Genomic DNA, 15,259 nt, shown 5'->3' with positions numbered 1-15,259 from the left:
ATGAAATCGGATTGCCACCTGTTTCTCTATGGCCCACGAACTGGGTAAATTTGTTGGCAGGGAACCACAATTAAGAAAAGTATACTCCCTCCCCCAAAGTATTACTAGGCCGGCAGTATAAAATATTGTACTTATGTTTTGTCAAAAAATTGAAAGTCACATTTGCCCTGGCCTGCCTGCAAAATCTAAAATATTTAGCTCCTTAAAAGTTTGCTGACATTTTCTAGAAAAATGGTATCAGGACAGCATGGTACAGAAGGGAGAGTCAGTCACCACTACAGAAGGAAGCAAATATTTTACCAGAAAAGCTGCTTGGTATATGTGTGGACAAGACAGCACACAAGGGGGATCTTGATGCTGGACCAGAGGGTTTACTATAAAACAGTTAATGGGGAGCATCTCCTGTGATTTGGGATTTTAAATGAGCAATCTGTTGGAGTTGACCCTTGAAGCTTGGAGACATTGTCTATGGGAGGAAGAGATGCTGGTTGAAAAGGGATCAGAGGACCCAGGTGGGTATACTAGGAAAGATTTGGTATAAAGGTACAGAAAAAAGGCAAAAAAATGTTCCCTGGAAGGGCCCAAGGACACAATCACTGAATTGACATGGAATTTCCTGGTAACAGGCACCAACATTTTGAGAAGCTTGATGCAGCTTTCCTCAGCCTGGACTGGCAGTAGGAGAAGGGACAGGGTTCCAGAAGAGCAGAGGCCAGGGGAAGGCAATCATCAGATGTGAGGTTAGCATAATTGCCATACGGGGCAGCAAAGCCTGAAAAGGCAGTAAGTGGCCTTTGACCCTGCCGAATCTGTGGCAAAGGCTAATAGACCTCTGTGGTCCAGGGACCACATTCAGGCACAGCTATGAGGTCTAGCACCTTTTGCTCTTACTCTGGTTCTATGGACCAGAAAGCTTAGATGTCAAAGTTTAGATGTTCCTAGTATTTCCAGAACAGGGTCAGATCTCAGACCCAGAGACCAATTGAAGTGAAGGCCTGGCAGCATTGTAACAATTGTGTGGAGGAAGGAAATGACCTTGAGTGCTATTGGATATGGGGTCTGAGGTGATACCAGGGGACCCAAAATGCCATCACAGCCCCTCTTAGACTGAGCACAGGGAGGCCAGATGACATGGATTCCTGGGCCATACTCATCTCACTGTGGATCGAACAGGTTTGCAGACCCCTGAGGTTGATCTCTCCAACTGAATGAGTGAGAAGTAGGACCCTAAGCAACTAGAGCTCTCACACTGGGTCCCTGGCTTAAGGAAAGCCATACTGTAGGGAAGGCCAAAGGGAATTTCAAATGGTGCTCCTTATCCAAAACTGAGTAAGGAGAGGCTCTGCAATGTGTGTCTAAGTCCAAGGTTAGGGCTACGTTCAGACTAAAAAACTGAGCCCTGGCCGGTTTGGCTCAGCGGTTGCAGCGTCAGCCTGCGGACCAGAGAGTCCTGGGTTCAGTTCCCGTTAGGGGCACGTACCCCAAAAAAACAAAAACAAAAGACTAAAATGCCGAGCATAGGCCATTTTAATTTGCCTGCCTGGTCCCAGTAAACAACAAATGGATTCTGGCAGATAATAGACAACCAAGAACTTAACCAAATAGTTGCCACAGTCGACTCAGTGCTTAATGTGGTGTCTGCCAGTATAGATTAACAACTTGGGACACTTGGGAAGCCCTTGACCTGATAATTATCTTTTCTTCAATCAGCATCAAGCAGATTAAAAATCATTTTACCATCTCATAGCATGGCCATTAGAACACATTCCCTGTCTTTCTCCCAAGCTGTGGTAACTCCTGATCTCTGTTATAGTAGTGTCTAAAGAGACATTGATCACTGCACCATGATCAGCTATATTGACGACATGCTCATGGGACTTGGCGAGGAGGAAACAGGTCCTCTAGATGCCCTAGAAAGACACGGGTGCTAGAGGGAGGAAGAATTTGGGGCACTGCCACATCAGGGAAGTTTTTAGAATTTAATAGTCTTGGACAGGGATCTGCAAACTAGGTAGAGTCCATGGGCCAAATCTGGCCCACTGCCTGTTTTTGTAAATAATATTTTGTTGGTACACAGCCATGCCCACTTATTTATGTCTTGTCTAGGACTGATCTTGTGCTGCACTAGCAGAGGTGAATTTTATCAGAGACCACATGGCCCACAAAGCGTAACACATCCTAACGTATTTACTGTTTGAGCCTTTATAGGAAATGACTGCCTACTTCTGGCCTTGGGCAGAACTGAAACATTTCCTCCACTGTAAAGGCCAAGATGTTGGTTGGATCACTAAGAAAGAGACGTAATTTTTGGTAGGACATTTTGGATTTTGGAGAAAGTTTATTTTCTTTAATCCTCACCCTAGGATATGTTTATTGATTTTTATAGAGCAAGGAATGAGGAGAGAGAGAGGGAGACATGGATGTGAGAAACATCAATGTATGTCCTGACTGGGAATCAAACCCACAACCTTTTTGCATACAGGACAATACTCCAACCAACTGAACCACCTGGCCAGGGCTGGAGAAAGCTTATTGTATACTTGAAAATACTGCTCCTACTCATTAGGAGACCAGAGGCTGCTGGGGTTCTAGAAGCTGCCCTGCCATCTGCTACAAAGAATAGAACAGGCCCCCGTCCTCGACGTATCTGTTCATAAATGGTTCTGTGTGGTGTCTCTGACAAGTCTCAATAATCAGGCACAGCTTAGACCCTGAGTGTTGTGAATCGGTGCATGTCTTCTGCAGCAGGGAACTGTTTACTGTGCTGAGCCCGCTCTGCCCTGAGATCACGCTCGCACTCTGGACGTGGGCACATGCATCCATCTAAATTTCATCAATTTATTTCTAGGTACTTAATTTTTTAAAGTATTTCATTGGCTGAGAGTTTGTTGCTAGGACTAGAAATACTAGGATTAAAAAAATAAGGAAATGTTAAAAAAACAATAAGAATAATAAGGAAATAGTATGGATTTTTGTATTGAGCTTTGTGATCCTGCTAAATTCACTTTATCTGTGCTAACTTAAATGTGGATTCTTTGGATTTTCTACATACAAAATCATGCCACTGGCAAATACTATTTTATTCATTTATTTCTAACCTTATGTACTTTGTTTTTTTCTTGCCTTATTGCTTTCTCTTAGATAAGTTTATTTTTTATATTAGAACATGTGATACTGAAAAAAAGTGTGATGCTGAACTAAGTTGGGGTCACAGGGTATTTTTAGTCCCAATTTCAGAGAGAAAACTTAATATTTCTCCATTAAAATACCGATTGTTTTTTGGTTACATACCCCTTATTCGTTGGATTTCCATTTCTGGTTTAGTATAAGGTTTTTTATCTTTAATCATTAATAAGTTTTGAATTTTATTTAATTCATTTTTTCTAATATGACCTTGATATTACTATCTATTTTCCAATTCACTCATTCTCTTCAGCTAAGTCTAATTTGTTGTTAAACATCAGTTGTTAAACTAAAAGTTGTTCTTGCAAAAAAAAAAAAAAAAGAACTTTTAGCCTTGGTCAGTGTGGCTCAGTTGGTTGAGCAACGGATGGCCCGTGCAACAGGAGGTTCCCAGTTTGATTCCGGGTCAGAGCACATGCCCAAGTTGTGGCTCAATCCCCAGTAGGGGGCATGTAGGAGGCAGCCAATCAATGTTTCTCTCTCATGTGGATGTTTCTCCTCCTTTTTTCCTCTCTAAAATTAAAAAAAAATATTTTTTAAAAAGAACTTTTATTCCCAAATTTTTATTTAACTTTTTTTTTTTTTTAACATAATGTAAAAAAAATGTTCTCATAGTTCTGGTGACAAGAAGTTAAAATTGAGGCATTGGTAAAGCCATTCTACCCTCTGAAGTCTCCAAGAAAGACCTCTTCCTTACCTACCCCTAGCTTTGGTGGTGGCCAGCAATCCTTGATGTTGCATCATTTCTATCTACCTCTACTGTCACATGGCCTTCTACCTGTATCCAAATTTCTCCCTTTTTATAAGGACACCAGTCATTAATTAGAGTCCACCCTAATCCAGTATCACCTCATCTGAAAGAATTATATCTGCAACGACCCTATTTCCAAATAAGGTCCCAGTCCCAGGAACTGGGAGTTAGGACTTGACCATACCTTTCTGGAGGACACACTTTGACTCACAACACATAGGTTCAATTTTCTTTTGAAAATCTACAAACATCATTTCATTCCTTGAACATATCAATCACAGTTCACATCTTGGCCTATTTTTTTTTTTTTTTTATCCTCACCAGAGGACATTTTTCCATTTTTTGTTCAGGTAGAGTGGGAGAGAGAGAGAGGGAAACATCGATGTGAAAGGGACACATCGAGTGGCTGCCACCCGCACAACCGACCAGGGCCGGGGACAAACTGCAACCGAAGTACGCGCCCTTAGCGGGAACCGAACCCGGGTCTCTCAGGACCGCAGGCCGACGCTCTAACCCCTGAGCAAAACCGGCCAGGGCACATCTTGGCCTATTCATTCCAATTATCTGTATCTTGTTTCTCTGTGTTTATGTTGCCTGTCTAGTACTAGTTTGTCCTTTATCCAGGATATTTTTGATAGAGTACCAGGTTTTGTGTACATAAATTGTAGGTATAGAATAACTGTAAGCCCTGGCCAGTTTGGCTCAGCGGTTAGAGCGTCGGTCGGCCTGTGGTCAAGAGAGGCCGGATTCGGTTCCCGCTAAGGGCATGTACCTCGGTTGCAGTTTGTCCCTGGCCCTGGTTGGGTTGTGTGGGTGGCAACCACTCAATGTGTCCCTTTCACGTTGATGTTTCTCCCCCCCAGCCCCCAATCTATCTGAACAAAAAATGGAAAAATGTTCTCGGGTGAGGATAAAGAAAAAAAAAGAATAACTATAAGATCCATGAGCTATTATCATGGAAAGAATGCAATCAGATTTTTTTTTTTAATTTTCCTAAGAACACAAGAAGTTCAAAATGGCCAATATGTATTCATTCAGTGAAATTCATCAACTAGCAATCAGAACAGCCAAATCTGGGTGCCAAAACCCAGAAAATTCTGCAGGTGCCAATTTGAATTAAGTTAAGGTAGGAGTGGGAGACCATAACAAATCTGTGAAATAAAAATATTACATGAATTAGGGCAAAGTACAAAGAGTAGAGGCAGCAAACAGATGAGAAGGATGACTGTTGGTACGCTTTGTAGAGTGGCCCTGGAGGCCTCCTGAAGGCCTAGAGGAAGGGAATTGGTGATGCAGGAATGCTGGGGAATTGGAACAAGGTCCAGCAGAGGGAGGGAAGTGCAGTGCCCTAAGGTTAAGGCTGCAGCCTGTGGTGTGTTTAGACAATCCCTGGGAGACACAGTGAGTATGGGAGAGCACAGGTGAAGATGGAACACTGATGCTCAGACATCAGGCCTGGGGTCAGACTGTAGGGTCAATAGGCCATGTTAAGGGGATTTTTCTGTAAGGTAAGTGGGGGAATTTTGGGTGCATTTTGAGCAGAGTTGATCTAACTTTAAGAATATTCCTCTGGCCCAGCTGGTGTGGCTCCATGGACTAAGCATCATCCCATGGACTGAGAGGTCCTGGTTCAATTCCCAGTCAGGGCACAGGCCTGGGTTGCGGACTCAATCCCCAGTAGGGAGCTTGCAGGAGGCAGCCGATCAATGTTTCTCTCTCACATATATGTTTCTCTTTCTCTAAAAATAAATAAATAAATAAATACAAACATATTTAAAAATTAAAAAAAGAATATTCCTCAGGTTCTGGCAAGTTGCTCAGTGGTTAGAGCATTGGCACACAGACCAAAGAGTCACAGGTTCAATTCCCGTCAAGGGCACATAGGTCGACTGAGGTTCGACCCCTGGCTCTGGTTGTGTCGTGCGGGAGGCAACCAATCAATGTGTCTCTCTCACATGGGTGTTTCTTTCTCTCTCCCCCTTCCACTCAATCTGAAAAAAAAAAAAAAAAAAAAAAAAATCAATGGAAAAAATATCCTCAGGTGAGGATTTAAAAAAACCCACAATATTCCTCTGATGGTGGGATTGAGACTTGAGTAATAAATCCCTCTACAGAGCTAAGCACAGTACCTAACCAGTGATTAACCCAGATGGTTCTGATCAAATGCCCTTGTGTTAGCTGTTAGCCCTAATTCTTACCTTGGGTTTTTACAGTATTTGATAGAAAAGCTGAGGGTAAGATGCTGGTACCTTCTAGGATACAAATATTATAGTACTTTCAAGCCATTACAGTCTTAGAATAAACCTTGTAGCTTTTTTTAAAGTTCGTAGGCCTTTATTTTATGTTTTTGTTGTTGTTGTTGGTACATGCCCCTAGCGGGAACCAAACCCGGGACTCTCTGGTTCGCAGGCTGATGCTCCAACCACTGAGCCAAACCGGCTAGGGCTGTAGGCTTTTATTTTAAAAGCACTCTCTGGGACTACCACTCAGCAATACAAAGCAGTGATGACCTACTGATTTGTGTTAAGAACCTGTATCTATTAGTATTATTATGTTTTAAAGCAGTGATGTTTATTTATTTATTTTAATCCTCACCTGAGGATACTTTTTTACATTAATCTTCAGATAGAGCTGGAGGGAGAGAGGGAGGAAGAGGGACAGAGAGAGAAACATCAATGTGAGAGAGACACATCAACTGCTTGCCACCCGCACAACCCCAACTGTGCTGGGGAGGAACCATAATGTAGGTACGTGCCCTTGGCTGGAATCGAACCCGGAACTCTTTGGTCTGTGGGCGATGCTCTTACCACTGAGCCATACCGGCCAGGGCCTGGCTGTATCTATTATATCAAACTATAAAAAAAAAAATGTTGTTTTTTATTGATTTTAATGAGAGAGAAAGGGAGAGGGAGAGAGAGAGAAACATCGATGAAAGAGAACATCAATTGGCCGCCTCCTGCATGCCCCTGACTGGGGATCAGGCCCACAACCTGGGCATGTGCCCTGACTGGGAATCAAACCAGTGACCTCTTGGCGCATGGGCTGATGCTCAACCACTGAGCCACATGGGCCAGACCTTATTATATCAAACTTTTAATCTTGATGATTTCTGGGTGCTGGGTTAGAAATTTGTTTGCTTTCTAAGTGAGATATCTGTTTAATGTTCAAGTTTTATATACTATGCATGAAAAATGTTTGCAATCAGAAAAAATAAGATTGTTTAAATAAAAAGGGGAAAGGGAGGAGGCACAGTCAGTGGGTTCGCTTTCAGATAATGACGAATTCCAGAAAGGCAGTGTAGCCCAGTCCTTCAGAAACATGACTCAGCCCTGGCCAGTTTGGCTCAGCGGTTAGAGTGTCGGCCTGCAGTACAGAGAGACCCGGGTTCGGTTCCAACTAGGGGCATGTATCTCGGTTGCAGTTTGTCCCTGGCCCTGGTTGGATCGTCCAGGTGGCAGCCACTTGATGTGTCCCTTTCACATTGGTGTTTTTTTTTCTCTCTCTCTCCCTCCCACTCTATCTGAGCAAAAAATGGAAAAATGTCCTCGCTGAGGATTAAAAAAAAGAAAGAAAGAAAGAAACATGATTCAGAAGCAAGACAGGCGGTGAGAACCTCTGAGAGCATGGGTCTGCTCTTAGCACAGAAGGGATCATGCAAGTCCCCATCTCATGTGTTGCTGGGGAAATTGAGTTAACATATGTAAAATATTTATAACAGTGACTATCACATACTAAATATTCAATAAGTGGAAATTACCCTTTGCTTTCTCTGGTCCTTTCTTGGGTTGCCCCTCATCTGGAAGATGACAAGAGGAGGGAATTGCAACTAAAGGCACCACACCCTCCTAGGAGAAATAGGCCCAAGGAATGCGTCTCTGGGGCACAGTAAGTGCACACAGGAAGCCTGGGCAGAGACTCCTTATATCCTAGGGCAACCTTTCCCACACCCTCCTCCAGGGAAGGAAAAAGGAGAGCTTGTTTCCCTTGGGACTCAGCTGCCCAAGTCCAGGGCTCAGCCACCAACCTCACGGATAACACGATCCATCCTGCATTGGCCCGCCGTCCGTCGACAGTCCCGACTCCCACCCAGGATTAACCCAGCGGCCCAGAGCCCTCCAAGAGCCCCTGCCCAGGACTGGGCCGGCTGGAATCAGCCTAAACCCCCAGGCGCTAGCCTGTTACTGGATAAAGGCTCGCTGACGCTACGCAGTGGGCCCTCGGGTGCAGGCGGGAGGTGGGGCTCACCCAAAATGGTTGCTCGCGGGACTCGAGGGGACCAGGACCGGCAAAACTGGAACGAAGCCGCTCTTGGCAGGCTGCCGGCAGAGCAGGGCGGGCGTGTGCGCACGTGTGCGGCCCTCCGCCGGTGCAGCCGGACGAGCACGTGAAGACGACGGCGGAAGGCTCTCCCTGAGCCCGAGTCAAAGTGACTTAGGTCCCCAGGACAGGATCGGGTTTCTTTATTACCGAAAGGATTTCAAACCGCTGAGCTTGACACAACATGAGACGGTGGGGACCCAGCTTTCTCCCGAAGAGGCAGTTGCCGGGCCCTCAGAAGGGGCCTTGTGCCAAGATCGTTTCGTGCTGCCACTCTGACCCTACCGACGGCACAGGCTGCTCTCTTAGGCGGAGCTCATTTTACTTTCTCACTCACAGCAGCATCCTCCCTGTCCAAGGAGGAAAGGCGCACGCACCACCCCCTAGGGACGGCTCTGTGTCGGCTGGTCCGCTTGCACCCTCTTCTGGGAATCTGCTCCTGGTGCACCCTCATTCTCCCGCCCTGCAGCTCTGGTCCCTCCACCGCGCCCCAGCTCAGCAGGGGGCAGTGGTGCTCCCTGCAGCGGCCACATTGCTCCCGCCCCCTCTTCCAGTCATGCTGACTTTCCTGTAGTCTTCAAAAAGCAGGAAGGCCAGTGTCCCTTGGGGTCGCTTACATGCACTGTTCCTCTGCAGAAAAGATGTTTGCCTGGCTGGCTCTTCTCACCCTTCACAGTTGAGGAGCCACCTCAGATATCACCTCTTGGCCTGACCATATCACCCACAGCTGCTCATGCACCCACCCACTCCTCTTCATTTCTGGGTGTGCATCCGATCTGGCTTAGAAAACTGGGGCCTTGGAGAATCTGTCTGGCGGATAAATGGGTTTGGCACAGTCGCCCACCCCCTGGCTCCCCGCTGGTACTGCATCACTCCCCTTGGACTGTGGCTGCACTTTTCAGCCAGGTGTCTCAAGTTTCATTCGGATTCATGCAGTTCCTACCGCAGCTCCAGACTAACATGAGAAACCTCCCCTTACATGTCCTACTTGAAGGGCCCTCAGCAGATCTAAGAACCTCATTTTTGGACCTCCGGGCCTGGGGATGCACTACAGAGCAGGAGACAGGGTCCTCAGTCTCCACTCTCCCCTCCACTGGCCTCCTAATCCCAGCCCACAGGTCAGGGGACCTGAAGTCTGGGACACATTCTTTCCAGAGGATCTGGCACCACTCTGAGAAATGGAGGAAGGGTTTGGAGCAGTACACCATTAGAGAGCTGGCTTGAAGCAATATCCAAAGGAGCTGCCCTATCAAGCCAGACCCAGACTATGAGCCACTGCCTGGCAGGGACAGGGCAGGTCTCTGCTGCCCCGACCTGGCCCTGCCCCAGGGTCTCAGCTGGGGGCATGGGCTGGACTGAATGCACCTCATACCCTTGGCTGAGGAGGCTGGCAAGAGCGGTGAAGCTGCAGGATGGACCAGCTGCTGAGGTGGGAAAGGTAGCCTTCCCCAGTCCCACCCCATGCAAGCAGAGACCTTTGAAGTGAGGTGTTCCAGGAGTGGATTTTGGACATACTGTTAGATAGGACAAGTTTCTAAAAGTCTGGGTGCTTCTTACTAAATGCTATTCTTGCTAAATGCTAAACTTTGCAGAAGCAGCTGTATGCAGGATGAGCTTGATTGGAACTCAATTGGTTAAGGGTAGCCAACTGCAAAGAAGTCAACATGTAATTGACCAAATAGGGTATATAAGCAATAGCTAAGCTCCCTTCAGAGACAGAGCTTTGGATGTGAATCCCTGGTCTCTTTTACTTGCTGCAAGCAAATAAAACTACCTAATGATAACCACGTGTCATTCTTGAATAGAGCACCCCAAGTGTTGAACCCTCCTTGAATTCGGTAACAACAGTGAGGGACCTAGATTTGCATGAATGTATTTTGGTTCTAAAATGCACTATGTGGGGCTCTTTCGGAGGAAGCTCATTGCGGGGTCTCGGGATATTACTGGGGAAGGAGGTCCATGGGTTGGTCTGAACATTACCTAGGGTTTTACTGGAGTGGGTCAGTGAAGGAATTGCTGCATTTCTTGGGCTGTGTGAGCAATAGAGAGCGTTCATTGAGTTGAGGTGGAGGGAAAGCCACCGGGGATAGTTCTAGGTTACAGGATGTCATGGGTACCTGGATCATTGGGACTTCTAGAGTCTCTAGGCAAGGTGTGGAAATTGTAAGGTCCTTTGATATAATGCTGTGGTGTCTCAGGTGGTGCATGAGGCAGGGGGGCAGGAGACTCTCTCAAAGTAGGGGGCATGCTGGGAGTAGGCCTTAGGACAGACATGTGGTCACAGGAAGCACTAGCAGTCACGCCCCACTCCCAGCACCTTAGCTACTGAGTGCCTGGGTTTTCCTGAGCAAGATGTCAGAGTTCCTACCTAGCCTGCCCAGCGCCACAGAAGGTCACAAGACTAGGGGAGAAGTGAGACCAGTTTAATTTAGAAATAAACTTTGGACAGTCTCCTGATCTGAAGAGAGTCTAAGGGTGACCCTTAGAGAGAAAGGGTGGAGGGAACAGCATGGAGCTGGCACTGGCAGTGCACCAGGCTGGTCCTGTGCTCAGCAGGTACTGGCAGAGCCTGTGGAGAAAATGGAAGTCAGTTCTTTAAAACATGGTCACGACACAGACACCCCCAGGCAAACCCAAGGCTGGGCTGGCTCAGGGCAGTCCTGCCTTACCCACAGCGTATCATTTTTTAACTCAAATTATACAGCCACCCTTACTGAATGCCTGGAAGCTCTCAAAGAAGCCCATCTCACCTGAAGTGACGAGTGGAACATCTTTCTCAGGTAAGGGGCTAAGAAAGAAACACATCAGATTAGCATTCTTGGACCTTCTATCCTTCTCCACCAAGACTCCTGGTGCCCCCTCCCCAGAGGGTTCCCAACTTCCCCCTTGCTGTTCTTCCACTGTTATTTTAAATACCAGTGGTCAGGGCTTTTCCTGATTTGGGACTCCTTCAGGGTTGATTTTCTGTGAATAATCCCACTGCAAGCCCAGGGAACAGCCAAGAAACTGTCTTCTTTCTCCAAGTTTTACCCCAAATAATCTGCTCTCCTGAAGTACACACAATAAGGGCCCTATCTCACCTCCGCTTCCGATTGTGCTTGCATTTGCATTTGCCACCTGTGAGAAGAGGAGACATCAAGGCAAAGAGCCTGGGGGCCCTAGGCCACCCCTCTTCTCACAAGTCCTCCCTCATCCCCCTTCCCGCCAGCCCCACAGCTCACTTAAGGCGAACAAGAGTCCAGCGACGCACAGGAGCCCGGCGCAGACCATGCCGCCCAGCTGCAGGCCTTCCCAGTCTGGGGGAGAGCATGAGCTGCCGCCCACCTGGCTCCCCTTAGCCCTCCTTCCAGGTGCTCGTGAGCACCTGCTTGTGCAGTTGCACTTACATCCCAGGCAAAGAGGAACACAAGCCAGTAAATAAATACACACTGTACTATCTGGTGGGAGCAAGTGCTAGGAAGAGAAAAATATGCAGATGAGCACAGAAAAAGGGGGGGATTTAAAGGAAGATCAAGGAAGGTTTTTCTGACAGGTGACATTAGATGTGAGTGAGGGGGAAGCCCAAGGGGCATGTGGGGCCTTGGAGGACAGTGCAGACCTGCTTGTGGGGCTGTAGGGCAGCTAGGAACCGGGTGCTGAGGAAAGGAAGTACGAGTGAGGGGGAGGAAGAAGATCAGTGTGAGATTCCTAGTGACCCAGCAGCCCACTGCCTCCAGCCGCGTCCCCAGAAGTCTTCCTAATTATGAAGGTGTCTTCCTTCCTTTCTGGAAGGAGTTTCTTTCAAAGACCAGGTTGCATGTTGGCCTTATGTTCTTTTAATTGACCACACTGGCTCTTTAATCTCCAGTCCCAGAGCCATCCTGCCCCTCCTTCCTCACCCCCTCAAGCCACACTATGTCTACATTGGGCCCCACATCACCCCTCACCAACCTCTAGCAAAGAGGTCCAGGATAGGCAAGGAAAGGGGTTGGGTAAGGGCTATCTCTTCTTACCATAGTTGAAAGAACTATTTGGATCTGTAGGAAAGAAAAAAATAAATAAGGACCCAAACTAGGAGGCAGGATGGGGGTTCTTAGAGACGGAAAATGTGGGACAGCAGGAACAGTTTGTCTGGGGCCTCACTCACCAACCAGGTCATTGGCTTCTAAGGCAGGCAGGCCTGGGTGGGAGAAGCAGAGGGATTGAGAGATCATTCATGACACTAGTCTGAACATGAGTCAGCAGGCAGACCGCAGCCCAAAGGGCAAGGACAACCAGCTTCACTGGGAGGCACACTGGGGCCAGTTCCCTTCCTCACGCCTTCCTCAGCCCCAAATAGTGCTGCTGAGATTATTTTCCATCCCTTAGCCTTTGGCCACTCACTCACAGCCCTTGCTACTATTTCTTGGGCTTCCTGTTATTCTTTCTTATACTCAAAATGGGATGGTGTATTTGTATCTCTTTACCCTCTCCTGAGACACTATTCAGACCCTAGCTAACCTCTTCTTCCTGAAGAAATCAGGGGTGTTTTTCTTTTAGGGCCAACAGATGGTTACAGTTTTCCCGAGTTAAATTGAACAGGATAATTTTTGCAATATCCACTTCTTCGCTGTTCTATTTCCTGTGCTATCGCTTACCTTTAAATCAACAGTGTAAATGAAAGCACATTTATTCGACATCAAGCCCTCTTTGAGAGATGCTGCCCTGGTCCTCACTGCCTTAGTGGGCATGTGAGTGGCAGCAGGGTCACCTTTAGGAGAACTCACCTGCCAGTGCAAAGAGAAAGCCCCAGGTCACTCCGTTCATGTCACAGCTGCAGGACAGGGCTGTAGGGGTGGGGGTCAGGCTGAAGTCAGGCAGCTGACCTGCCTGGAGGGAAAGCAAGGGCACCAAACCCAAGGGTGCATTTGCTCATGAGGCAGTCTTGGGAAAGTTACTAACTTCTGTTTCCTCATTAAAGATGATAGTAGTAGTGTCCTGTGGAGTTATATGGATTGATTACTACTATTTAAGTGCTCAGAACAGTGCCTTTGTGTAGTAAGTGCCTATAGGTTGTGGGGCATGTACCTTGGTTGCAGTTGTCCTGGGCCCTGGTTGGGGTCATGCGGGGGGCATGATGCGTCTCTCTCACATTGATGTTTCTCTCTCTCCCTCCCACTCTATCTAAAGATAAATAGAAAGATATCCTCAGGTGAGGGTTAAAAAAAAAAGTCTGTGTCAGATGCCTGACCCAAGGTCAGGTGAGCAGGGCTGTTGTTCCAATGCAGGGGTTTTTAAATTTAATTTTAATTCTTTTCTTTTATTTGTTATTAATTAATTAATTTTTGTTACAGAAGTTTCTCCTTTTTTCCCCATTTAATTCTTTTTTTAATTACAGTTTACAATTAATATCATTTTGTATTCGTTTCGAGTGTGTAACTCAGGCTTTGAAGCCTGCCTTTCTAACCCCACACAAAGGGCAAGGTTGTCAGGCCTTAGGCTATTGTTCTCAAAGGTCTGGGCCTGGGGCACTAACAGGATGAATTCCAAGATAGCTCCACAAAGGGCGGCACTGGGCCCGAGCCAGCGGAGGAGCCAGCAGCTTCGCAGGGAAGTGGGAGGACAGCTAGCAGCAGATGGAGAGCCTCCCACCCCGGCCCAGGCAGGGAGCCTGCTCCAGGCAGCCCCAAATTCCACTCAGAGTACAGATGGCTAATGGCAGGAAACTGCTTGGTGGATGGGACATAACTCCTTTCTTCTTTCTCCTTAGGGTGAGAACTAGTTCCTGGGGTGGCTGACCCCTGGAGATTAAGGCCCTTCCCAGCTTTCTGCATATTGTTAGCTGCAGGGTGGCATAGGGATGGTCAGTGTTCCATCCTGAAGCCACTGTGATTATTTGCTGAGCCCAGCTGGAGAGAGGTCTAATCCACTCTCAGCCACTTAAACAGTTGTGTGACTCAGCAGGTTACTTAACCTCTCTATGCTTCTTTGTCCTGTAAAATTAGGATAATTATAATAGTAAACTCATAAGGTTATGGCTGAATTAAATAAATTCATCTGTCCAGACTCAGAACAGTGCCTAGCACACATTAAATACTAAAACGTGTTACAATAATAAATACATAAATACCTAGGTCCTATTGCCATAGAAGGGAGGGCCTCTTAAATTGCTGCTTCTAAAGGTAGAGGTTTGTTGCCTGGCTGGTGTGGCTCAGTGGATTGAGCATCGTCCCATGGACTGAGAGGTCCTAATTTGATTCCCTGTCATGGTGCATGCCTGGGTTTGTGGCTTGATCCCCAATGGGGGGTGTGCAGGAGGCAGACAATTGATGTTTCTCTCTCACATCAATGTTTCTATTTCTTCCTTCTTCTCTCTCTAAAAAAAAAATCAATAAGAAGCCCGTGGCCTCAGTAGTTGAGCATCAACCAATGCACCAAGAGGCCCATGCACCAAGAGGTCACTGGTTCGATTCCCAGTCAGGACACATGCCCAAGGTGTGGGGCAAATCCCCAGTGGGGGGCATGCAGCAGGCGGCCAATTGATGTTCTCTGTCATCGATGTTTCTGTCCCTCTCTTCCTCTCCTTTCCTTTTTCTCTAAAATCAATAAAGGAAAAATAAATTTTTAAAAAATCAATAAAAATATATTTTAAAGGTAGGGGTTTGTCCTCTTTTTTTATCCTCACCTAAGGATATTTTTTCCATTGACTTTTAGAGAGAGTGGAAGGGAGGGAGGAAAGGGGAGAGAAAGACCACACTGGGGATCAAACCTGCAACCCAGGTATGTGCCATTGACTGGGAATCTCTGGCCATGCTCTAACTATTAGGCTACACTGGCCAGAGCATGAGCTCTTTGAGCAGTCTCTGAAGCTGGCCCTCTTTTATTTATTTTTATTTTTTATTTTATTTTTATTTTTTGTCTTTATTGATTTTAGAGAGAGGAAGTGAGAAGGAGAGAAATAGAAACATCAATGAGAAAGATCGATTGGCCACCTCCTGCATGCTCCCCACTGGGGATTTGGCCCACAACCTGGGCATGTGTCCTGACTGG

The 15,259-nt window shown here is 46.8% G+C and overlaps 1 protein-coding gene across 1 annotated transcript; it reads right to left on the bottom strand.

Moving 5' to 3' along the window:
* Positions 1 to 10,800: 10,800 nt before the first annotated feature.
* FXYD4 (FXYD domain containing ion transport regulator 4) lies at positions 10,801 to 13,036 on the bottom strand. Its single transcript, XM_036264855.1, has 7 exons — positions 12,997 to 13,036; positions 12,378 to 12,410; positions 12,244 to 12,267; positions 11,473 to 11,547; positions 11,332 to 11,368; positions 10,966 to 11,039; positions 10,801 to 10,820 (listed from the first exon to the last, which is right to left on the bottom strand). The coding sequence occupies exons 1-7, from the start codon at positions 13,034 to 13,036 to the stop codon at positions 10,801 to 10,803; spliced, it is 303 nt and encodes a 100-aa protein (XP_036120748.1).
* Between the last annotated feature and the right edge of the window lie 2,223 nt (positions 13,037 to 15,259).

The sequence above is a fragment of the Molossus molossus genome, unplaced genomic scaffold (genome assembly GCF_014108415.1).
Source record: "Molossus molossus isolate mMolMol1 unplaced genomic scaffold, mMolMol1.p scaffold_m16_p_17, whole genome shotgun sequence".
NCBI classification, from domain to species: domain Eukaryota; kingdom Metazoa; phylum Chordata; class Mammalia; order Chiroptera; family Molossidae; genus Molossus; species Molossus molossus.
Note: the sequence above shows the minus strand (reverse complement) of the source record. Positions and strands in the feature narration are given on the sequence as shown.